A 26,445-nucleotide genomic window follows, 5' to 3' on the forward strand; every position below is an offset into this window, starting at 1 on the left:
AAGGTTTGGTTTTACTGAATTAAAGAAGGGGAGGGACTTGCTACGAAACTTTCCCAACTCTTCACTTCTTCCGGACATTTTGCAGAAACCCTGGAGCACAGAGGGAAGATGCACGGGTTTATTAAACATGTGAAGTAATGTTAACTGATTTGGATGATTTTCCCACCAAAGCCCACTTGAATAGGTTTGATATTTCTTTCTTCACCCAAGTTTCCGTTTTGGAGAAGAGAGAGGTGCCCTGAATTATAATGGCACAGGTTTGCATGGAGCGGCTCTCCATGCAGCAGCGCACGGCGCTCTGGGCTCTTCTGCTCTGCACACAGGCCGCTTTGGGCTTCTCGCTCACAGGACAACAGACAACCTGCGAGGCCAACGGCAGCGTTTACTACGTGGGAGAGTGGTATTTCCTGGACTCCGATCACTGCACCCAGTGCGAGTGCACCAGTGAGGGCTCCGTGTGCGCCCGCACCGAATGCACGTCCCTCCCGGCCGCCTGCATCCATGTGAGCCACTACCCCACCGACTGCTGTCCCAGGTGCGAGAAGATCGGCTGTGAGTACCGGGGGGTGGTGTACGAGCTCGGAGAAAATTTCCAGGTAAGACACGACTCATCCATGATAGTTATGGAAGCCCGTTTCCTCCACTCTGGTGGACCCCCCCCCCCCCCCTTGTGTCTCAAAATTATCACTTCGCTATCTAATAATTATGAGACATCATAATTATAACTTGTGGCGGAAATGGGTTTCCAGGCTACAAGACTACTCCAAAGTTTAATTTTTCACATCTCAATTGTCAATAAACAAATAATATATTTTAAGTCATATCAAGCAGAGGAGATTTCAAAAAGTTGTGCAGTGAAGGAAGAGAAGGTCATCGGGGGTTCACACTTAAAGCAAAAGCCATAATAGAATCTTAATGGAGGTGCACCGATTTTTCTTGGCCATTTTGCTGTTTTCTCTGAGGTCTGACTTGCTTTATTGGGATTTTTTAATAATACTTATTCTGATTTTTTCTGATAATAAAACTATGGCATATAAAAGAGAATAGTTCATCAAGGTACAGTTGAATAAAAACATTGTCAATTAATTACAATTTCCCTGAGGGAAAAGTCCCAAAGGGAATAATAAAGTTTATTTCTAAAGATTATTTTTTAGCTCCTATAATATTTTCATTTTAAAAAATACAAATGAGTGATATACTTATAAGCTGAATATAGTGAACGTTCTTAGTTTTGGTGCATTTGTTGAATTGAGGGAAAAGTTTTTGATTTTGTTTGACCTTTTGACTACAAATGATCTCTAATCTCTGCCTGGCTGATTAATTATCATATATAAGTAGGTGGAGATTACGACAAGGGCAAGGAGTGTGGGACGGAAACTTAAAAGTGAAACATTTTTTTAAAAAAGAATTGCAGCTCATTAATACATCTCCCATTCCTCTGTTAAATTTTTAACCATGAAAAAACTTATGCATATTAAAGCCTGATCCCACCTCCACCCCGTTGCAGCACTAAATGAAGTCCAAGGGATTTCTTAGGCTTGAAACAAAACCTGTCTGTACTTGATATGTAATGAATATGCAGCAGAAAGAGGTAAATGGCGCCCCCTTTCGTAACACCATGCGATAGGATTTGTGTCTGTACCTCAGGAGGACATGGTGAAATGTTTCAAGTACAGCATCACCCTGTGTGTTCCAGCCATCTGAATGTGAGCAGTGCACCTGTGACAGTGATGGCATCGCCCGCTGTCTCGTGGCAGACTGTGCCCCTCCACCCTGTGTCAATCCTGTGTACCAGCCTGGGAAATGCTGCCCGGAATGCAAGGAGGGTATGTTGTGTAAACCACAAACAGGAAACATTTTTTTTTTTTTTTTTTACATTTTTTAAGTTTCTCAAGATAGTAGCATAAACTTTAATGTATTTTGTTAAGATTATTAATCATGGACCAACTCAAAGTAGGGAATAATTGTGAGGTGGAAAGAAAATGGTACCTGGTTTTGTTTTGTTTAACCAATGAAAATCTGAAAAGTGTGGCATACAGAGTGGTGTCTGTGGTGCACCTATCTGTTCTGCCTCTAAGCACAAGGGGCAGATGAAAACTTTTTATTTTTTTAATTAGGGCAACCTTTTTACAAATACAAATCTTTATATAATAGAAAATGTTAGGCACAACACTAAGTTTAAATCTTTCAATTTCCACGGTTTTTGCTTCTTTCTCCAGGTCCCAACTGTTATACTGATGCATCCCGCAGCCAAGTGATACCTGCAGGAGAGCCTGTGTGGGTGGATTCCTGCACCAAGTGTCGCTGTCATGACGGCCAGGACGCCGGCTACTGGGAGGGAAATCGCCTTGCCACTTGTTCCCGCATCAAAAACTGCACACCTCAGCAGCCGCCCACCCCTATTCAGTGATTCTTCACACAACCACCATATATTTTAAAATATGTGATCTTCACAGTTTATCCTTAGGTATTTTATTACTGAAGATATTATACATCCACCCAAGGAAGGACAATCTGCAAATGAGATAGGGGTAACTCACCAACACTTGAATGTAACAAAAAAAGTCAATAAAATTTGGAACCATGTAAGAAACGATGCGACTTCATCCCACAACTCTGTTCACTAACATAGCAACTTTATCTCAAAACACAGGGATTAAAAATTGGACAGAAATTGTACTTTGTACTCTTACTTTTTAAATCTAGCTCAATTTATTTTATTTTTTTGCATTTTAAAAATGTTGCTTAGATGTTGAGAATGCTTTTAAGGAGAAACAGGAAAAAGAGTGGGAGCTTTAGGATCTCTTAGTCTCGAAATACCCAGAAAATTATACATAGATTTAAGCGTTAGCATAAACAACTGATAAATAAGATAACTAGTGACAGACTTGTCACAAGCTGAGGCAGTTTTACACTTCATGTACAGCTGTGATGAACAGTAAATAGGAAATAATTAATGAGAGTATAATATTAGATAAGATTTGTTGGCATGTTATTTAAATGCTGTTTTTAAATGTATGCTGCTTGGACACGCACATGGTGTAGGAGGTAGTATTGACTCTTCAGTGCTAAGATACAGCAAATATACAGTTTTCAGTGACACGTCAGAATCAAAGTCTAGTTTATTTTAACATAAAGATGTTTTAAATTTTGCAAGACTCACTCCAGAAGCTTGTTACTTTAATTATAATGTATATCTGAAAGAAAACCAAACATGCTCTTATCTTTTTAGCTAAGTTGACTTAATAAAAAAAAAAGTAAAATCTGAAACGTACTCCATTATTGTGAAAAAATAGTGAATAACACTCAACTAAGTAAATGTTTTTCAATTGTACTGTCAAGAGTGTAATTGGAACAAACAATGATTGAAATTTGTATAAACCCTGCTTCTAGTACTGGGATCAGTAGTTGGGAGTAGTCGCATCAGTAGTTTTCTGATGCAACTTTTTTCTCACATTACACCTCAGTACATTGGTTTTTACACTGTAAGTCAAAATAAACTATTTCCATTTAATTTTACTACTTTTTTTTGTGAAAACCTTTTATTAAGAAGCCTACTCTTGTAAGACACATGTGTTACTGCCCTAAATGCTTTTCATGTTTTGTGTTGTTATGACCACAAACAGTGTATTTTACTGGGATTTCTTTAAAGATTAATAAATAAAAGTTGTGCAATGGAAAGTACACAAAAAATACAAATACATCATGGATTTATATTCAGCCCTACTGAGTCAAAACTTTGTTGAACCAACTTGACACATCTAGAGAATTAAATTAATAACTGAAGTCTAGTCTGATCAGTTACAGAATGACTATACAGCAAAATATAAGAAAGCAAACTATTATTGTTATTATACAAAAAAAAAATCCTCCTGTTCACTTTGGCCCAGATGTAAAAACTAGCATTACTTTAAAGGATCAGGAGACACACTAACATACAATCTTTACCATCAGATTTATTAATTGTATAGAAAAAGTAGGTTTGATATGACATAATGCATTCTATATAAGATATAACATTTTCAACATTCAACGTACAAAAAAGCCATAGGTACAGTAAAGTTTTAGAAACGCCTCCAGGCCTGAAGATCTTGTTGGCTGTCAGCAGTCGAAGAACAAAGAGTGCATCTGAAGATGGATTCAAACACTAACCACCAGAAGTGTGATACAACTGTTTGATTCTCAAGCAGAGGCCACAAATAAATTTTTTTGCTAAATACGTTGGTTACTGATCTTGGTGAAGCATGGTACAGTTTATACACACTAGGGCCTTCTTACCAGCTACAGTTGAAACCAGAAGTTCACATACACAAAATAAAAAGACAATTTTATTTTTCTCACTATCTGAAGTTAATTCAGACCAAACTCCTCTTGTTTTAGTTCAATTAGAATTACTAATTACAACTCATTTGTGCACTAGCTTTAACTTCCTGGCTGTTGTCTTGAAATGTTTGTGAATATTTTCACATAATGTTTGTTTCCCATGATGGCATTGATTTTATGAAGTGCAGCAGTTCCTCCTGCACCAAAACAGCCCCACAGCATCATGCTGCCACCCCCATACTTCACAGGTGGGATGGTGGCATGTAAACCAGAGAAGGTTTACAGGCCTCCCCCTCTTTCCTCCAGATTTAACGATTATCATTATGGTCAAACAGTTTAGTTCTATGACATTTTCCATAAAATGAAGGTCCCTGTTGGCATTTGTAAATTCAATCTGTTATTTTTTATGTTTCTCTTGGAATAAAGCTTGTAATTTTACTACTCTTCCTAACTGACTTCCTTCCTTGGCTGATTTTTTGTGGCTTTTCCATTGTGTCAAACAAAAACGCAGTCTATTCTAGGCATAGCCTTAATATATTCATGAGTGAACTTCCAATTTACTGAAATGTGTTGTTTAACCCATCACAAGTTTCCAAACCCATGATATCACCATCTGGGCCTACCCTCATTGTTTAAAGACATGGTAATTACATAATTTAATATGTAAATTCAGATTTTGTTAAATGACTATATTAAATTACTTTCTGAAATATTTTCTCTCATTATTCTGGCATTTATCAAATAGAAATCATTTTCTATTTGATTTCTATAGAAAAATCAAAGCTGACCAAAAAGGTGAAATCATTTTCGCTAAACTGACCTAAAACAAGAGAAGTCTGGTCTGATTTAACTTCAGGTAGTGAGAAAAAAAAAAGGTTTTGTGTCTTTTGTCCAGTGCAAGTGGACTTATTGTCTCCACTGAACATATCTAACATCCTACAATTAATCCAATCAAAGCATCAAGTGGTGTATCAGATTCGTATTCGGTTTGTTTTAAGGGGGCATTGAAACAATTTTATTGTAAATTTTGCAGAAGAATGGATTTTTGATTGTAATTCGGCATGAATGTATGCTGTGGTTTTCACAGCTTTCCTAAGAAATGTTTATTTTATTTTATTTTATTTTTTTACCATGACATGGAAGTCAGGAAGTACTGGAGTGATGATGCGTTTGACTTTTACCTTAGAAGTCAGAATTTCTGAGTTGTACATCCTAAAATAAATGGCATGGGTCTAAAAATCTAAATTCCAGCTGAGATCTCTGAGCGCTCCCAGGTTCATATTCAATACGACTGCTGAATTTTAACTTTTGAGTGCTCAGTTAGAGTTACTAAAATCATTTGAACGAATGCCAGGATAACAAGAGAGAGAATTATTTTGAGAAATATTTCTAATATTTTCTTCAAAGTCAGAAGGTTACTGGGACTGAGGTTAGCATTCTTTAAAAATTTTTGGGGGAAGCCTAGTTGATGTAATAGCTCTGTAATCTTCTAAAAGGATATTTCACAACAGTTGAGTAAATTGGAGGCACATCTGTGAATGTAATTTAAGGCAACAATTAAAGCACTGCTTCCCCAGCAAAATCATCAGAAAATAAGCAGAAACATCAGGGAGATGGTTGTGGAGCTACCAGAAGTTTTGTTCATCGATGAATTATTTGTCTGTTCAAAAAAATTATATGGAAGTATGAATAGCCTGGAAAAGCCCAGCATTCACAATACTTAAAAATGAACACAGTTTGACTATAATGCCCATAGTTACATTTGGATGACAAATAGAGAAACTTGGAAGCCTGAGAGCAAACTCTCAACTTTTGCTCCAAGAGGGACTGGTGCACTTCACAAAATCGATGGGATCATGAGAAAAGAATATAATGAGAAATTAGTAAAGCAACATCTCTAGACTTCAGCCAAGAAGTTTGAGTTTGTGCACAAATCTTCCAATGGGACAAGGAACATAGACATACTGCTAATTTAGTAAAACTTGGCTTATGTGCAACAAAAGTCAGATTTGGAACAACGATCTCAAAACCCTGATGTCAGTCCCATAGAAAATCAAACTGAAATGGTGTGTTTAGAAAGACAGCCAACAAACTCATCTCAGTTTGGTCCAAAATGCCAGGAAATTACTTTCAGAAGCTTGCGAAAGGTTATCTAATATGTTTGACATACCGTTTAAAAGAATCCTATAAAATACTAAGGACATACATAACTTCAGACTCTGAAGAAAATAAAAGATTTCATAACTATTCTCTTTCTCATTAATCTGGCATTTCTCGAACAGGAACAATTTTGATAATCTTAATTTACTTAAAATGTAAAAGTTCAGTCTGATTTCATGTCAGGCATAGTGAAAAAAATATTTTGTTTCTTTTTTTCTGCCATTTGTTTATAGTGTGTGTGTAAATACACCAAAATAGCATAGCTTCGATTTGTGAACAGAGGCCTGGTCACTACACAAAAAATTATGCAACTGACTCTTTTTTCAACTTGCAACAAGAAAGAGAATAACAGTCAAGTTGCAAGTTACAAAATCTCAACAAAATGACTGCAGAAGTTGTAGGTCTCTGAGCAACTCCTCGTTCAATATCCAATATGGCCACTTTATGTGTAAAACTTGGTCAAAGATACAGGAATAAAATGTTTGTAACACAACAAACCAGTGGGACAAATAGTGCTGTTGGACTATTTGTTTACATATTTAAATACATAAAACTGAAGATCAAATGTTATCACTTTGCACTGCTAATAGTAGGCCAGGTGCTGATCGTAACAATTAGCTTGGCCCATCACCTGGATGAGATGTCTATCTCAGATCTAAGTTCCAAAGCAAAGCAAACCCAGTATAACTTTAATCAGGATTGCAGCCAGTTGGGCAAGGATAGGTTATTGCAATCAAATTATATCAAAATTTGAAATTGCTAAAATTTTCAGTCGCACCATTCCTAGTTTCAAATCTTTTCAATGAGATGGCAGAGAAAATGGCAGAGTGACTTAAGTTTTCTTTGGCTGTAGCTCCTTCCTCACATGTTGCTGCCCACTGAAGTTCAGCTTTACAAGGTAGATGAATTTGTAATTTTATGGCTCTTTGAAGAGTAAACAGATCAATTTTGAGACCAGTTCTTGACAATTTGAGTAGTTTTTAAAAAATCCAGTTGTGTGGTGTTTTATTATGCATATTTGTTATATATTTTTTGTGTTATTAAGCATATATACACCTGACCAAAACTTGCAATACTAAGATTGCACCAAATGTCATTGCACTTAATATTTATAATGTGATTTAAGACTTTAGGGTTTTAAAAATATGGATAATGTGACCTTGAAGTCACCAAACTTTAAAAGCTTTCTGCTTTTGCTGTAGTGCCCCTTTAAGACCATGAGAAAAAACTATGTAATTGCTGCACTTTCTCATTATCAGCGTTTATAACCACAAAAAACAACAAAAAATTGAATCTGTATTACAAACTGACCCCCTAAAAATGCTATGACCTCCCATCCTTAATAATGACTATAAAGCAGAGCATGCAACAGATGTGAACTGATGTGTAATACTGCTGTAAACAGTTTCAATAAGGAAACACGTTGGCCACTTGTAGTCAGAAAAGAGAAAAGCACCAGAAATACGGCTCATCAAATGGAAACAATGAGAGTCATAATCCAGGCAAGAGGGAGCCAAATGGACAGTGAAGAGAGAAGGAGGAAACAGGTGGGGGTTAGAAAGACTCACAAGTGGGAATGTGTGCTGAGAAGCAGTGATTAGAGACAAAATAAAGATACAGACAAAGAGAGCTCCTGTCGATATCTGTTGAAAGAAGAAGCACTCTTCCTGTGAGGCCCAGATGTGCCTGAAGTGGGTCCATCACAAAGCACAACAGTGAGCCACCGATACAATACAGCCCAGACTGGCAGAGTAAGAATGGAAAGGCAGCAAGAAGGGAGATAATACATAAAAAAGGCAGATGGTGCGAATGGGTGTGTTTTATGTGTGTGTGCGTGTCTGATTGTGTGTTCTGAAAAGAAGAGCAATTATATTGTCCACCATTCAGGCTTGAGGCGAGGAGCCAAGCAGATTGAAACCTATTTTGCCTCAAGGCTGACCAAAAAGGTGAAATCATTTTCGCTAAAGCATAACGGTTAAGGGAATTCACTTCAACCTCTTTAGTTTAGATTTTCTCAGAGACTTTCTTTTTTTCTCCCAGGTCTGACCTTTGAATTAGTACAGATTATTTCTCAAGGCATTAGTTTGGAAGTGTGGGCATTAATAGACAAACAAGAAAGGTGAGAAAAATTAAAAACGTAAAGGAAGAAGAGCAATGTCTCAGAGACAAAGCTGTCCAAGGCTATAAAGTGTTGATGGAAGAGCGAATTAAATATTGTGTATACCTTTTAAGTGGTTCAACTTATGTTACTAAATGTTCTAAAACATCTTTACAGGACAAACTGCATTGGTGTGATTAAGCAGAACAAGATATGAATATGTGATTATTATGGCTGATACTGAATATGGGAACAAAATCCATAAAAGTCACAGCCAGAATGCTCAGCTGGTTTAAACAGTGGCTTGCAAATGTACACAAACCCATTGAACTTTTTAATGATGTTGAACCCACAAATTTAATGTTCTTTATTAAGATTTTATGTGATAAACCAACTTTTTTTTTTTACAGGGTTAGGGTTAAGGTTAATGAGTTGCATTATCTTAAGTGTTGAGTCCAACTGTATTTGGTCCCACTTCCAACTGGAAGTCTTTTGGGTCATTTGGAAGGTCAACCTCCACTCGACTCTTTTTCAGTCTGCAGTTTTCACTTTGTTCTCCTTGTTGAAGAGAAGTATTCCCACAGAATGCTGCTGCCACCACCATGTTTCACAACAGACATGGTGTAATCAGGATGATGCAAGGTGTTTTATAATGCAATCTGACTGGAAAAAGCACTGCCACAGTATTTGCTGTGCCTCCCACATGACTTGAGGGGAATATTAAATGAGATCAAGATGATTTCTCTCAGCAATATCTTTTGTTTTACAGCTTGTTCTTAATGGCTACATTCACTGAGTGCTCATCGTTGTCTTGTCAACAGACTCTTCGACTTGAATAGAGTCGCATCAAAGAGCAATAAATGACTTTTCTGATTAGTTCTCTCCTCGCCCAGCTAGTCAGGTAGACAGCCATGTCTCAGCTTTGCTATTGTACAATACTCAATCCTTTAAAAACGTCTCCACAATTGACCTGTCTGCTGTGTTCCTTGAATTTCATTACTTATTTTTCCACTAATTTCCTTTAAGTAAAACCTTAAGTCTTCAAAGAACAGCTACATTTATACTGAAATATAAAATTACACAGGTGATTAATAATTTGATTACTTCTAAACACTGGAGAAGATTTTTTTTTATGGTTATTAGAGTAAGGGATTTTCAACTGCACTTCACAGTTTTCAGAGTTTTGTTTGCAGAAAACCACTTCACACTTCTTCCACTTCTCCAATATGTTGAACTCTGTGTTGGTTTATCACATAACATAATAATTTACGTCAAGCTAGTGGCAAAATATGAAAAAGAAAATGGGAAGTATGAATATGTTTGCAATGCTCTGTATATTACCAGAGACGTTTTACATTTCCTTTCAACAATTTACTCCATTTCGATATGTTCCTAAATGACTGAATGCAAAAGATAGACACAAAAGTGGCTCATAAACACTATATAGATTTGATGATATTTGTTTAAAAAAGACCACATGGCTATACTGCAGGCTTAAAAAATAACCACAAGACTTAATTTTCAGCTAGTTCTGTCAGTGTAAAAGATTTGCAAGGCAATGTTTTTAGCCACAATGCTACTTGACTGTAAAACATAACCTGACAGCTCAGGTTTCATGTTTATTTTGACAAAATTTGATGAGTTCAGAATGTTGAAGAAACTTTATAGCATATTGCACCTTAAGAAAATGAGTTAGCCTATTAAAACTGCAGTAAGGCTCAGAAACAAAAATAAAAGACAAAACGAAAACTGGAACTCATAACCCGAGCTGTCAGTATGTTTTTCTTTTTTCACGTTTCAAAGTACTTCCACCAGGCTGCACACTGAAGAAAAGTTTTCAAATAATTGTGTCTTTTTGTTACAAAATTCCAGTTCTGTTTTGAAGTTCAGAAATGTATAAAAGAAGAGAGAAAAAATTAGTCCCCCCCCACCCGAGTTGTTCATTGCTGCTCTGTTTTCATGAGTCTTCTGCTGTAGATGCAGGCACGTTAAACATTCATAGATGTATAGCAGAAGGTTTGAGTTTGGAGATTCAGACTGAAAACTCCCAGAGGGAAATGTCAACATGAAACAGTTCTGTGTCAAGACAAAATGATGTCTTGGGGACAACAAAAACCATCTGAACCACTGAATGTTCATGTTCCTGCGGTAATCTGTTACCTGCAAAACATCACTGCAAATGTTTGGTAATTTCATGCATTTCCCAACCGGAAGCTGCATCCTGTTCATGTCGTCAAGCATTGTGGCGAACAGAAGTTTTTTTTGTGACTGGGTTATTGTGTGTGCATTTCCAGAACAGGGCAAGGTGTTTCATAATAGCCATGTTTGGTGTTCCTGCCAATATGTTGCTGGATGCTCTCCAGTTTGCAGATGATAGTTCATGGAACGACTTTTGAGTTTGACAACAACCTTCTGTCAGCTGCTGACATTCCTACTCCGTTTCCAAAGGTTTTTAACATCACTGACTGTTACCAGGTGGCAACTGGCATCCCTAGTGAAATCCAGTAAAAATTGTCAAGCTGAAATCTCAAACAAGTAAATGGAAAAAAAGAGAAAGTCACATCATCCTTCTCTTCTCCACACCTTCCTTTCTTCTCTCCCATCCGGGTAAAAGTGCATCAACTTTAGATCCTTCTCTCTTTTATTCTCTCTAGCCTTTGATGGGCCGAGGCGGCGGCTTGCCGATCTCCACTGAGATGTTTGTGTACATAGGATATTTCTTCACCTGAACCAGTTTGTAGGTCAAGGAGCTGATGCCATCCTTCTTCATTGTGTTCTTTGTGTTCTGTATTTTGTTGAATCTAAAAAAGAGAGAGGGACGAGGAGATGAAAAACATAGATGTGATTCAGAGTGAGAATAGAGAAACAAATAGATTTCCTGATTACAAAGTACAGAAACCATGTTGACCAACAGGTGGTGCTGTGGTACTGAGATAGGAATTTAATGAGTTGCATTATCTCCAATATCCTGCTTTGGTTTTTCTGAATCATGCTGAACTTTCCTTCCTCATTGGCTGTGATTCAGTAGTTACATCAGAATCTGCTCTGAATTTGGGAATTAAAGCAGGAAAATAAGTCACACACTGTGTCAGATGGTTACAGTTCTTATGCTAAAGCTTGAATTTAGTGAGTGGGGAAACCTTCTACATCAAACCCTGGTTCATAACACAAACCTACATGACATTTCTGTTTACAACACCATTGTTTTAAAATGTGTTTTTTTTATATGTAGAAAGAGCTGGCGTGTGCAAACATGAGCAGTTCCACATTCAGTCTTCAAAAGAGAGCAGTGACTGACTCCAACAAAAGATGTCTCCCTAATGATATGCTTGGACGTACAAGTGGAGTTGACACTTCAGTTCGCCACGGACCGTTGAGTCCACAGATTCCTGTCAGAGCTGACTGCTGAAGCCCTTGCCCTCTTTCAGCTTTGCTTTCCCCTCTTGTTTTTGTATCCCTCAAATTAAATAAAAAAAGCTCCACTGGCCTGAATGGAGGCTGGAAAATCTTATAAAGCATCTTCCTTTTGAACATCACAACACAATAACATACAAATAGAATTACACTTGTGTTACTAACATTAGGGAGAGACACTTCTGTCCAAAAGGAGGGAGGATTGGGTTAAGTGAGAAGGGGATGAAGAGAAAGAGCTTCATGTTTCAGCTTAAATGAAGCATGGAGGGTGTAGAGGAAAAATGAAAGGCAGATAAGAGAGATAAACATATATCCAAGAGTGACAGATGGATGGAGATATACATGAAATCAAGGAAGGGGGATTAAAGGCAATAAACTTAATTCCGACATGCATATAGAGAATGCCCTAACCATAGCGTCCCACACACATTACCGTTACATTTAATTTCAAAGTTGTGATTGTTTTATTCTAGAAAGTTGGAGGGCGAGCCAAAGGCAGCCCACCTCGCATATCCATTAGCCTGATTTCCACAAGTTCTAATTGGGCTGAGTAAAGCTCTATTTTAATGCTGCTGGGGGTCTCACAGGGAAATGCTTCTTGTTTCAGATCTCAACTATAGAATGTAATGCTGGGAACTAAGGGATATTTTTATCATGTAATTTGTTGCTGCACACGTCCTTGTTCTGGAAAAATGGTCTTTAAGGAGTAGCTTAACAATAACTCTTTCGCTTGCTTCTTAATGAGGGTAACCATAGACAGTGTATAACAGATCAATGTTGCCTTTGAATTTGAAGTGAAACCAATGAGTAAACACATCCAGACCATATTGTACCTTAAAGTCATCAGATTGGAAATATTACAATATGTCATGTAGTATTTGCCCTGAGTGTTTCCATCGGCAGTTGGACTCTCACTGGGCAGGCGGGGATTAAACACAAATGCATAATGTTGTGTTATGCTAGTACGACAACAATCATGATGCCAGTAGCTCCAAACTAACCAAGCTGTGCCATTATCCGAAAAGGGAGCAGGAATGATGCAGTACGGGGACAATGTTTGTATGGGACAATTCAACAATTGATATCAAATCACTGAGCTGTTCAGCTCAATGGAAATGAGGCAATAGTTTACAATGATACTTTCAGTAAAATCAATGGGAATATACACTGCACAAACATATTAAAAAAATTAATCAGAGCTGTTTACAGGATTTGTTCAGATTTAATCATTCTTCTTTATCTGCTATTCCTCAGCTGATCTTTTTTGCAGCATCCTGTGTGCAAGAATAGCGAGTCTCTGCACATGGGGTTTGATTGCCGACCTTTCATACAGTATAGATACATTACACACAGAATTAAATATTTTAGGTGTTTCTTTCACCTGTGCTAATTTTGGATTACAACTAATGAAAAATCCAGATTCTGCTAGTCAGATATTTTGAACACTCCAAGATCAATTAAAAATTTATTTTATTACAGAAATGCTAGCCTACTGAAAAACATGTCCCTGTACTGTTTAGCATACACACTCAGTACTGCATTGGAGTGCCATTTTTCCCGGAATCACTGCATCAGGAAAGGAAATGATCAGCTTCTGACTTTGCATAAAGTAAAGAGGGTTTGTTACTATGAGGTTTCATCTCAGCAGTATAGCTGGATCCTCATGGCTGTATCAAATAGATTCTCTATGGGGTTCAGGTCCGGTAAGTTTGCTGGCTAATTAAGCACAGTGATACGATGGTCATTAAAGTAAATATTGGCACTTTAGTAGTTTGGGCAGGTGCCAAGTTCTCCTGGAAAATTAAATCAGCATGCCCTTGGACTTGAGAAAACACAGTGGGGTTAACATCAGGAGATGCAGTAGCTCTGCAAATCACAAATAGCTTAACTCAAGGAATGTGACAGTTGTAGCTCAAGTCTTGGATAAATCTTTGCAGTGGCTCTTGAAGTACTTAAACCTTTCAGATCGAGTTCTGTGATCTAGACGTGTTTATTACTCCTCCTGAAAAAACTTGACACAAAATGGGGGGTTGAAACTAACCCTGCAAAATTACACCTTTGTTCCACCGTTTCAGCTAGAAATGAACCCATAGCCACTACGAACTAGATGTAGTGTGAAGAACATTGTATTGTACTCCAGTGTCCATATGATCTAAGTTGTATGTTGATCAGCAGGATCTCAGAATTAAAAGAATAATCACATCATGCTTAAAAGAGAAATCTCCTGTATGAAGGCTGCAAATTGTAAGTCACACCCCTTTGATTCTGTATTTTCAAGAATATTAGCTGAAAGCACACAGGGCTCTGAATTCAGTCGCCTTGTATGATGTGAAAGGGGCTACTGACTCTAACCTTAACCACAGTTCATATTCTTGTGAACATCCCACAAACTCTAGAAAGGACTTTGCTTCAAAGATCTCCCAAAGCTCTAATTATCGCTGCTGTTTGTGTACTTTTTCAATAATGCTTCTGGATACAGCACTTCTTTAGGAATTACCTCTCTGTGCTAACCCTCCTTTTATCAGTGATTGTTTGCTGAACAAAGTCAATGATCCTCTGCATGATTGTGTAACATGGTGTGATTTTTAAAAAAAAATTATACAAAATAAATGTAAACTTATTTTCAGCTTTAAAGTGTGTTACACTTTTTTGAGATGCATAATTTTGTAAAGCCATGCTCATAAAACATAACAGAAAGAAAACAGGAAATATATCACTGAGTGCAACAAATCTAAAAGTTTCAATTTTTGCTTTAAATTACAGAAACAAATTGACTTCTTAAGGACATTCAAATTCTTAGGAATTCACCTGCAAATGTAAAATATATTCATCAGTATTCAATAAAGATCTTCCACAATTAGTTGGGATTAACCTTGAAGGGGAATATTTTAATTGGGGTTGTGGTCGGCCCAGCTGTAACACGGGAAACAGTATTTGGCCAAATGTTGTGTTCTATTTTTTCTATTGTAAATAAGAGGGGACACCTAATGTGCAGTTTATGCTAACTTCATTTTTTCTAGAAGCCAGTTGTGTATAGGCATACATATATACTCATCCATAAATTCAAATGCATACACCAACATACATTTCAGCCGCACTGTACCAGGATGATAACATATGAACTGAATATTGGACAATGTTTCCCTGCATCTCATTCAATTGTAATGCATGAGGCGAAGTTTGCCAGACGGCGTGTGTGTGTGTGTGCGGGCGTGTATGAGCGTGTGTGTTCACACAAGCTCGAGGCTGGTGATGAATGTCCCTCTTTCTTACCAATATCTCATTGCTATGCCTAACCAGAATCTCTGAGCGAACTGAGAGAAAGGAGTCTTGTGTGAAAGATTGTTCACATTCAACTGAACGTGCAGTCATCGGTGCGTGCGAGATAGCAAACATTCATTAGGCAGTAGGTATAAATGTATTCCTCTGTAAAAACTGGACATTACCCAGGTAGCCCTGATGACATATCTTAGAAGACTTTATAATTATTCTGAAGTGTAAAGAGGTAACCAAAATCTGGACCTAGAGACAAAGAAACAGAAAGTCAAGCTGAATTTATCAGTGAAGGGGGCATTTTCCATAGAGGACATGTTAAATGAACAAGCATAAAATACAACATGACATTTCCTGTGAGGAATGCAGCTACTGTTAACACACCTGTGCAGTTCCTGTCAATGTGTCAACATTTTCGGTGTGGGAAAAAAAAAAGCTATAGTGATGCAAACCTCTTCAAGGACAATCTGGGCTGTTTTCCATTCTTTTTAAAGATAAAAGAAAATACTACAAACAACCAAGCAGGTTTGTAATTGCTGTCAATGCGTTCAGGATAAAAACTCATATAAAGACCCTCAAGACAAATGCAGGTGTTGAATAAAACTCATAGTTTTAAAATGGTAAATGTATCATTTTTATGTTATTTGAAGCTTTAAAAAGTCGTAACTTATTTTGTATCTTGAGAAAGCAATTAAACATTCCAAGTAAACCTGACAAAAGTATCGGACTTAATCCATCCATGCTTTTACGTTTCAATTTGAAGTTGCTTTGTCTTCTCTTTGTTTTTCTTTCGAATAGAAAGCCCTTCAGATCCAGTAATTGTGGTAATTTTGCCTCTTTCCTAAACAAAGATGCATATAGAGGTGTTGCTTCCATTAACTTTATGTACTTATTTGTTTTACTTTTCCCATAAAACAGACTTATGCTCAGCTATGCGCCTTCATGGGAGCCATTAACTGAGGGACTGGTTTTAATTATGCTTACTCTGTTTTTATTCCCCATAAAAACCGGCGCTGGTCACGTATCTTTGGATTTAGGAATATCTCTTTCTTAGATCAAGCCACTGATTGAGCTATTGCTGATTTTAATTCTGTTACCTCTATTTTATTTTTTTCTTTCAAAAAATGTACATCTGATGATGAATTCATGTAATTTTTTCGCCTTTGCTTTGCAGTGGGGGTTTTAATACGATGTGCAATATGGTTTCTGCCAGGGTGAACTAGGGTGCACAGTTGTGCAAGACAAGTTATTGCTGAGATATGAACTGAAGAAGCTTTCTACAGCTTCTTTACATCTTCACAAAATAAAACAATAAAACTTTAAGAAGGTATTGCTGTGCACCAAAGATGGGTGATGACACCACCTTTGGTGTCTGATTAAAAACTTAGGATTTGTTACCATATTAATGTTTTCAAGGTGACAACTGTGTCTAAAACTTTGGTTAATTTGATAGATTAAATGTACTGCAGATTGTCAGAAATGCTTATCAAGCTGCATTATAATAAATATCTTGTTTCCCACAGAAGAAATTTCATGCCCAAAGGGGACACAGAAAATAAATGAGAGAGCCTTTCATTTTAAACAAAACTGCCTGAATGCAGTCATGAGTCGGCTATTTCTACCTTTGCTGCCTCTGACCATCCTGACCTCCCACAATTTATTAAAGTCCAAGCCCACTTCTTTGTAAAAGCTCACTTTAACCTGAAAGACATTATAAGTGTCCAGAAAGGCTTTAAAAAAATGAAGTTTATGGCAACTTATAGGAGTCTATTTTCTGCCCGTCATCCCGGTGATGAATAATGTATCCACCCCAAATAAAAAGTGTCCCTCTTGGTGTCACCTCTTATAGAGGAAGTCTGGTCTATGGACCAGAAAGAAATCAACCAGCAAGACGGGGAGGAAAACGAGAACTGGGTATCAATCAGAAACACACGCACACAACATGCACACACACCCACACATGCAAACACAGACACACACTTTCATTCTGTCTAGTGGCTGATTTATTGATTTTGATGAAAGTCACTAGACCACTCTGACCTAGCCGGCTCCCATCTCTATTGGTATCATTTCAGCAGGCAATTACTGGGGGGATCGTTGAACCTTTCCATCTCTCTGACATACACAAACACACAGAGGCACACACGCATACAAAACAATGAAGAGTGATACATTACACAAGCCTAGTTATTTTAAACATTTTCACTTTCAAGTTATTGCAGCAAATTTACAGTATAGATTGTTCATTTTTAAAGCAAAAGCACATTGAGATGGATGTCTCAGCAAGAGCAGGAAAAACTATTTTCTCTATGTTCTTGTCAGCTAAAGCCATATAATGTTTTTGGTGAACTTGCTCTTTCCGCTCATTGGCACTAAAATGGGCATATTATTTATTTTTATATTTTAAGAAATCATGTAATAAAGTACGTAATAATGTCAGTGCATTACTAATGCACTGACATTATTAATGGATCTCTTAGAAGTGCAATGACTAAACTGTATGAGCACAAGATGGAAATTTGCTTAACAACCAAGAAAATCCCTAAAAACCTAGAAAAAGGATCACTGAATAATTATTATGTATAAAACAGACTATGTAGTTGGAGGCAGGCTGAGCAGATTGGTAAAGTATACCTGAGGCTCCTGACAAGCATTAGAAGTTTAAAAAGGATGCAGAGAACAAGTGGAGATGATAAGACTCATCTGTTAAGATGTCTTTTTTTAAATAATTTGCACGTTGGCAGGATAAACTTTTTTTCACCCCTTTTACTTCTGCATTTTTCACTGCAGGTGTCCTGTAACTGTATGCTTTGTAAAATTTTCTTAACATTTGATGGCAAAACCATTCTTTCAATTCAGAATGAACAACAGTGATTTGTATTTATTCCCCCTTAAAGTTTTTTTTTTCCAAAGAGTTTTTGCGGCGCTAGTGGCTCGTGTTTTTTTTGCAGTAGGCAGACAGGAAAGAGGGCGAGGAGAGGGGGGAGGACATGCGGCAAAGGTCGCCGGCGACGTCCGTGTCGAGGACTAAGGCCTCCAAACGTGGGGCGTGCTAACCCCCTGCGCCACCACAGCAAGCCCCGATTCCCCCTTCAACTTGAACAGAATTAGTCACTGGGAAGTAAAAGCAAAATGATTTATGTTTTCTTTTTTTATTTCTCACACAAAAAGATGGATTTGTATTTGTATTCAACCCCCTGATCAGTAATTTGTTGAGCCATGTTTTGCTGCAGAGCGACTGCATATCTTTTAGGCTAAGTCTCTACCAGATTTCCATATTTTTAGGCTGGGATGTTGGCTAAAGAAGTACATCCAAGTTACAGATTTTCAATTGGATTTATCTTGAGACCATCAAAGGAATAGCTTTGATCTATATCCTCCCATGGTATCTCTAGTGTCATGGTTAGTGTTTTTGTCCTACTGGAAGGTGAACCTTCACTCAGGTTTCACATCTTATTTGCAGCCTTTGTCAGTTTTTCTCAGCTTTAAGGTCTGTTCATTTTGCCATTAGTCAGCACTGACCAGCTTACCTGTCTCCTTGCCAGAGAACTCTTGATTGGATATGTTTAAGAAAAAAACAACTCCAAACTTGTCATTTCCAACATGGATACAAGATCCAAAAACTTGGACTATTTCTCTTACATAAAATGCAAAGCACAATAACATTAGATAGAGCAGAACTTTTGTTCTTCTCTTCTTTTTTGCTAAGCTGGTAGTTTTATTTTGTTTTTCTCCACCAATGTGTCTCTTGCTAAAGGAGCATAATTGAAAAGAAAAAAAAAGTAATATTGTATCAGCAGCCAGGTTCAGAGGCTATATGCAAAATTCAAATCAAGCAGCCACAATTTGTTTGGCTGCAGTAAACAGTCAATATGCTTTCACTCATGACTCTTGTTCCCAGCAGTTGTTAATCTTCTTAAAAACCAATTTAGCAGCGACGACTAAAGCAGAACTCACTGCGGACTACGGTCCTGGAGCACAGAAGTGTCTAAATGTTGTGACATAATCACGCCACTGGAGATCATACTGAAATAATATTGGGGGAGGGGGAGGAAACAAGTTTCACTACATATTTATTCAAACCAAGCCAGAGCAGCTATCGATTTTGGTGCTGAGAGGCTTCATTGGCCGGCCTATCCAGGCATGAAAACGGAGGCTCTTAGAGGAGAATAAACAGTGATAATCCACATTTAAGCAGCTTAATGTGAGGTGCTATACTCCTGGTGATTAATGTGTCTAGAAGGGCTCATCTCTGCATACTGGTTCTTGTTCATCAAAGCATAAAATAGCACATTTATGAGGGAGGTATTTTTGCACGTTTTGTTTGAAAAAACAATTCAGATCAGAGTAGTGAAAAGAGCAGCGTTAAACCCTAGGGCTGTATGCATGAAAAGCAATTTTTGGTCTATTAAAAAAACTTTTTTTTTTTCTTTGGTGTTTTAACATTTTTTCTTGTCTTTTTGTAAACCATACTGCCTAAACCGTGGTGTGCAGGAAATTACATTGATTCATATTTTGTTTTATAATCTGACAGATTTACACACAAAGTCCTGAAATAATCTTGCACCTGAATGTTATGACCTGCTTACATTGCAAGAACCTGCTTATTCAGGTGCATATTTACTAAACATTAAATTATAATACTGTAGCATGTGTGACATATATTTCCCTTATTTACAATGTTTTACAAAAGGATTCAAACACTTCAAACTTGTTTTGTTTCTTTAGTTTTTAAAATTGTTAACATTACAGCCATAGACTTAAATCTATTTTATTAGGACTTTATGAGCCAAGTCAACAGAAAGTAGAGCATGATTATAGAGAGGAAAAATTATAGGTGTTTTGTAACATGTTTATGTCGTTCTGCTCCTGGAAGATACAGCTTGCAGAAAGATAAAACAAGATGCTATAAAAGCCAAACTACTTTTCGCACAGTAAAAGAAATGCAACTAAAATTAGAAAAAGGCAAGATAAGACTACAAACTTCCATTCGACAGATTCTTCCTCCAAACTCCCAAGATCCATGCTGTCAGGAAGCTGATTTAGCCAAATACCAGGCTTAAAGATCCGACAGCAATGCAGTCTTTAATGATACACTTTAACACCTCTAAGGTGTGTCAAAGGGTGATTTTTTTTTTTCCTTTCACTTGTAGTTTCTTTGCAGACCTGCTCAGTGAACAAACAGCAGGAGCGCTGGACTAACAGCAGGCAGCTCCCAGGTGTGAATTGGAAATCAGAAGCTGCGGAAAATAAAGAGCAAGAGTTCTCGTTTAACCACAGCGGATGTAATGCTGAGTCTCTACCGCTGAAGCTGACAAATGTGGTTCTTCTGATGTTTCGAACTCAGATTGCAAAGCACTTCCTCAAGGTGATTTACTTATAGTTTTTCAGGGAGTCATATGTTTGTAACCCTTAAAAAAAGAAATCCAAAATCTAACAGAAATAACTGAAAAGTTTTTGTATGAAACAAAAGCAGCAAGATCAATTTAAATGTAAAGATGGGGATTGACTTCAGACAGTGATGCAGTACCTCTGTGGGTTTGGCTCGTTGTGTTTGTCCCTCTCATGCTTAATCATTCTGTAGCGACCGATGCGAACGTCTGGCCTGGACACCTTCATCCCATTGAGAGTGATCCTGCAGCACATACAGATGGAATATCCATTAGAGGACGGAGAGAGAATGCAAACACAAAGACCAAGGGGAAAAGGATTAACTGCAAGAGAAAAAAATAACAAAACTCTCAACTTCAACCTAACGTGATTTACATTGCCGTTTTATTGTTATTCTTTTCTACTAAATCCCAAACATTCACGGAAAATCTTAATGAGCCAATCAAATTAATTGGCACCTCTGCCAGATGTGTAAAAAACCTTTTATCAGGGCACAAACAAAAATAAATACTGAAAAATGTCACTTTCAATTTTGATTTTATTCAGAAAATCCAAAAGAAAGAAACAGTATTTTGAAAAAAACAAAACAAACAAACAAAAAAAAAACCCATTTGTGCCTGTAGAACTTCTTCACAATTCCTTTTTAGCAAAGCTCCTCTAGTCCTGGCTTCTCTCTACTGGTTTTTGTTGCAGATACCACAGATGTTTTGTAGGGTTTAGTGCTGGGGCTAGTGATCATCATGGAAGAAGATTGATTTGATATCTTGTGAACCATTTTTGTATTGATCTGGTCTTATTGCTGGATCTTTAACCTGCTTACAGAACGAGTGTGTCATTTTCTGGCAGAAACCACTACATTTTTATTCAAAATGTCCTATTTCAAAGAAGTAATTGTGCTATGTCTTCTGAGAACATTCCCAGGGACTGTAGGAGAAAAAAAGGCCCAGAGCGTGAAACATCTTAAACTGTTAATCATACAAAAAAGGTATCTATTAGCTTTTTTTTAAAGACTAAAGGTCTAAAGACTGCTGTATTCCCCTTTTGTTTTTCTCTCTTTAAAATCTGCCCCTTTTTCTAACCTTTTCTTTTATTTTGTCTTTTGTATTTCTGGTCAAATATTTACAACATCATTTCAAATGTTTGTACAACACACAGATCTGCAAGAAATCTTAGGGATGTTAATAGGTTGAGGGAGATTGATTTTATTCAGAACAAGGGAACAATTTGGGGGACACTCGCCATCTTGTTTCAGTGTTACTTAGCTGTGAAATTAGATTTCTTTTTTTTAAATCTCGTTTTAAACGTGTATAGAAACTGGTTCCTGTCCACATTGATGAGTAGTCCCGAGGCAGCATATTGTGATGGGCCATTTACTTTTCAAATAAAGACAAAAAATAAATAAACAAGTGAAGTATTTTCTGTTGGTACTTCATCAAAAAATGTAAAAAAAAAAACCCTCAAAGTTTAATGTGAAACATAATATGCTTCACACACACTAAAGACAGACACAAACAACAAACTTCACAAAAAGACAACAGATTTATGCTTAATTAAAACCAAAAGTTTAACAACTGTAAATTTCCTGTGTCTAGGTAGATAACCAGTATTTCAAAAGGGTTTATGTTTTGTAAACAATAACTAATTTGGTGTTAAGATATGAGGGTTTTTTTCTGGTAACGAACTGCCACAAAGTGTAAATCAGATTTTTACTTTTGTGTTGAATGTCTGTTTTATAATATATTCATCACCAATGCCAAAAAACCCCAAAACATTTTCACTTTTCTGAAAAATTCACCAACTGCACAATTTATAAGTAGTTAGTAGTAAGAAGTATAAGGTAAGTAGTATTTCAAAAGATCAGAAGAAATCTTATCTTGTTGTTAATCTGTTGCTAAGATATGAGCGCGTTTTCTGGTAACCAAGTGACACAAAGTAAACATGTGATTTTTACTTTTGCAAAAGTAAAAAATTTGTTAGTACACTAAAAGGCAGTGTACTAACATTAGCACAAACAATAATGTAGCTACTCCCCACATTAGCAGTAGTCTGTTCCCTAAAATAAGCTTTTTAGCTATTTTGTTTGTTTATTAGCCATGTTTTGTATACTGAATGGAGGAAGTCAATGTAAGACAACATGCTAGTTATACCCCTATAACTAGCATGATTCAGTATAGACCCACATGCCACTAGCAGCATTTAGGCCAACATTAGCATTTTGGCTAATTTTAGCTTATGCACTAATTTTAACATACTGAATGGAGTAAGTCCATGTTACTCCACATGCTTGTGATTCTCCACATGCTATTGAGTACACTGTAGCTTACTTTAGCATTGATGCTAATTTTTAGCATCAGAAGGGTGGGCTCAGGTTTCTTCAGAAATTTTCTAGTTAATGTTATTATGGGGTCATTGCTGCAGTATTTGAGTCACAGTTGTTGATTCTGTTGCAATGGGATACATACTGTAGGTGGTGTATAACGCTGACTTTGCCATTAAGGTTTCTCTTCATTTCACTTTCCATTTTCATACTTTTTCTATAAGCAAATTTTTTGCTTACAGTTTTTCCATTCAGCTTTGCCTCTATGCTTTTATCATCACTTGTTTATTTTCATCCTCCGTCTCCTCCTCTGCTCTTTCCAGTTTCTACTTTCTATTTACGAACCTCCCTCAATTTCTGCATCACTACTCTTCGTCTTTAATCTCCCACACAGACGAGGGAAATGTAAATGCAGCCCATAAAAAAATAACAATAAAAATCAAAAACAAATTGGCTGATAAAAGATTACAGACCCAAACTGAATTAAAACAAACCCAGAATAATTTTACACAGAAATAAAACAGTCTGACTCCTGTTCTTTTTTCTTTCTCTGAAGCCTCAGCAACTTTGCTGAGTTGGCACATATTTGTTTATGATTGCCTTTGACATAGTGTGCATGCATGCATTTGAGCGAGCAGGCATTTGCATAGTCTTAGGGATTTATTTTGATGCAAATAACGTGAGTTTGACAGTACGAAATCTCTGTAAGCCCCCTTCTTTCCCTCTTTCAGCTTTTCAGTGAGCTTAGTTTTACATTATTCCCAGTTCTGCATCTTTTAAATAATCCCTTCTGTGTCCTTTGACCTGCAGAGTGTGAAGGACTTCACTGTCTTGAATCATTTCTCTTTCACATGATTCAGTATAGACCTCAAAGTGTTATTTGAATCACATATGGTGCAATTCTAGAAAGAGATCTTAGGGAAGCTCAATAGATGGTTTAGCTAACTGTTTGTATCATTCCACAAAAAATATTTTATTAAACTCTATGTTTAATAAAATGTGAAAAAATGAATTTACTTAGAAAATGTATATGCAGAAACAGAAAATCAAAATTTTTTAGCAATGAAGCAATCCTTTGTAACAGTAATTTATTGAGGCAAAAGCAATTTTAAGTACATTTTATACAATTCAGTGTAATAGACAAACATAATTGGCTTAGGGGGATGAATAAATAAAAAAATAACTCAATATATTTGGATTAATTTCCCAGGTGATTTCATTGCTATTTAGCTTAATAACTCTCTTTAACTCAATATAATTTTGTAGCACAACATGCTGGTGTCAGCAGAATTATCCCTGATAATCCTCAATACAACACATGCACTGCAATAAGCAACAGACAGAGCCAACTGATCATTAGCCGGTGAACACTTCAGGGTGTTTGTCAGCAAAAGAGCCGAATATTTCCCTCAGGAATTGTTGAGGTCAAACAGGAGCAAGAGGAAAAGCGAAAAGTGCATTTTTTTTTTCCTGCACAGATACAGCTCCTCTTGGATAAAATTGCAAATACAGCACCCTGCTGGTAACCCTGTTAAAGTTCTGTAAATACCATAAATTTGTAGAGCAGCATACTCGCACTGAAAGATTTAGAAAAATCCAACCTTTTTTTTCTTACATTACGATGAAGAGTAAACAAGTTTTTTAAATTTTTTTTTTTACAAAAACACAACATAACAAAATGAGTTAATATGCTGGTAAAACTTACAATTTCTTTGTCCATCCATGACAGTCAAGTCTTACCCAATGATATTTTGTCAGGCTGGAGCCAATGAAACATACTCCACAATCTTTCTAGATCACAGGTGCCCAAAGTCGGTCCTCGAGGGCCGGCATCCTGCACGTTTAAGTTCTCTCCCTGGTAGTACCAACAACCTTTTCAGCATGTCAATGTTCTTCTTAGGCCTTCTAACGAGCCATCATTTGATCCAGGTGCATTAAACCGACTTTTGGCGCCCGTGTTCTAGATACGCCACAGTCCTGGATCTGCTCTTATGCTTTCTTTTCCTCGGTTTACAGGATTTAGGCCAGGGCACTGATGTGTCCATGAAAGAAGGTTGATTTATTTTTGTCTGGTGAACAATGGTTGGGAACAGATTCTTATAATTGTTAAGAGATTTGGTGACCCGAGATGACATTTTTTGCAACAGCTTTCCCAAAAGTGAGATTTTGTTTTACATCCCTTACCATGTTGCTCACTATGTGTCTGGGTAGGATAACATTGCACCCTCTTCCAGTCTCGTTTTATCACACTTTCTGTTGTTTTGCTTTTTTCTAGGATTAAAAGTTGTTTTCAATAAAAATATTATAAAATTAATAAACATTTTCCAATTTATATGTAGGACAGTGGCAGTAACAACATTCACTCACTTCTAGACCGTTGAAAAAGAAAATGAGAAAGAATATAATTTGCATCAGTATGTTTCTTTGTATAAACAACATTTATGGATTCTTAGAAATCCTAATTATTTGCAATGTTATTGCAAAGCTTCATAAAAAACATTATGCATTATATTGGCTGTCTAATCTCGTTTATTTATGTCAATAGAAAACTCTTCTGGCCAAAAACACAAATTTGCTAAGCCCCCCATAATCCCCCCTCCCTAACAAACAAACAAAAAATAAACAAATAAACACCAAAACAAGGTCAAACATGTTTTACATTTCACCAGAACGAATAAGTGAGATAAGATCATGTTGTTGGGTAAAGGAGATTTACAACTTATGTCTAAAAGGTTCAGTTGAAGTCTCAGTTTAAAACAAAACAGTAATAATCGATGTCCCAGATCAGCTTTCAGTGCCATCTTATACACATACTACCCTGTATTTATGTGAACAGCAGAGTTCTGACCTTTATAGAATCAAACTTTAGCTAAAAGCTGCAATGATGCATCAGAACAGTGAATATGTTCCACGGCTCCGACTGGCAGGAGACAATAACACAGCCTGACAGCGCAGTGTGAATATTATGTAAGGAGGAACAGGACAGCCACGATCATGTGAAGCAAAGAGAAGGAAAACCTCTCCTCTGGGAGATGGATGCAACCCAGCGACAACGTGTTGGACCAAAACCTACACGGTGGCTGCTATAAAATTACCAACCACATGCAAGTTTTTAGTACAAGTTCTTTGCATTTTCTCCATTTCAGTTGCATTTGTACCTTATCCCATAAGTTAACACTTTGTGTAACCTCCTTTTGCTCTAGCTAGAGCTGTGCATCTTTATAAAGTATAGCTCAAACTCAAGTTAGATGGAAAATGCCAACTTTGAATTATTCAAACGTGACAATGTTTTCATAAAACCTTTTCCACTGTAACCCTGGCAGTGATTGGAGTCACTGGCCTGCTGGTAGCTGAATCTGATCTTGCTTTAGACCTCACCAAAATGTATCCATGTATTGTGCGCTGTGTTCCTTGATCATCATGTTGCAGTTTTGTAAAACAAAAAAAAAAAAGTATTTTTTTCCTTCCA

The 26,445-nt window shown here is 36.9% G+C and overlaps 2 protein-coding genes across 4 annotated transcripts in view; one reads left to right on the top strand and one right to left on the bottom strand.

The window, feature by feature from the left end:
* Positions 1-84: 84 nt before the first annotated feature.
* Positions 85-3,514, top strand: LOC114146509 (von Willebrand factor C domain-containing protein 2-like). Its single transcript, XM_028020626.1, has 3 exons — positions 85-596; positions 1,697-1,826; positions 2,220-3,514. Exons 1-3 carry the CDS (start codon positions 249-251, stop codon positions 2,408-2,410), a joined length of 669 nt encoding a protein of 222 aa, XP_027876427.1. The 5' UTR covers positions 85-248; the 3' UTR covers positions 2,411-3,514.
* A 424-nt stretch (positions 3,515-3,938) lies between these two features.
* The window catches only part of b4galt2 (UDP-Gal:betaGlcNAc beta 1,4- galactosyltransferase, polypeptide 2), a 162,559-nt gene continuing 140,052 nt past the window's right edge, over positions 3,939-26,445 (bottom strand). Inside the window, exons 6-7 of one of the 3 annotated variants that reach the window (XM_028020622.1) lie at positions 20,799-20,903; positions 3,939-11,382 (exon numbers count right to left, since the gene is read on the bottom strand). In XM_028020622.1, the coding sequence (XP_027876423.1) occupies positions 11,232-11,382; positions 20,799-20,903 (256 nt within the window). In that variant the 3' untranslated portion in view covers positions 3,939-11,231. Of the gene's footprint in view, positions 11,383-20,062; positions 20,509-20,798; positions 20,904-26,445 lie in introns of those variants that run through there. The other 2 variants (XM_028020621.1, XM_028020625.1) reach the window with 2 other exon arrangements.

Source organism: Xiphophorus couchianus, chromosome 6 (genome assembly GCF_001444195.1).
Source record: "Xiphophorus couchianus chromosome 6, X_couchianus-1.0, whole genome shotgun sequence".
NCBI classification, from domain to species: domain Eukaryota; kingdom Metazoa; phylum Chordata; class Actinopteri; order Cyprinodontiformes; family Poeciliidae; genus Xiphophorus; species Xiphophorus couchianus.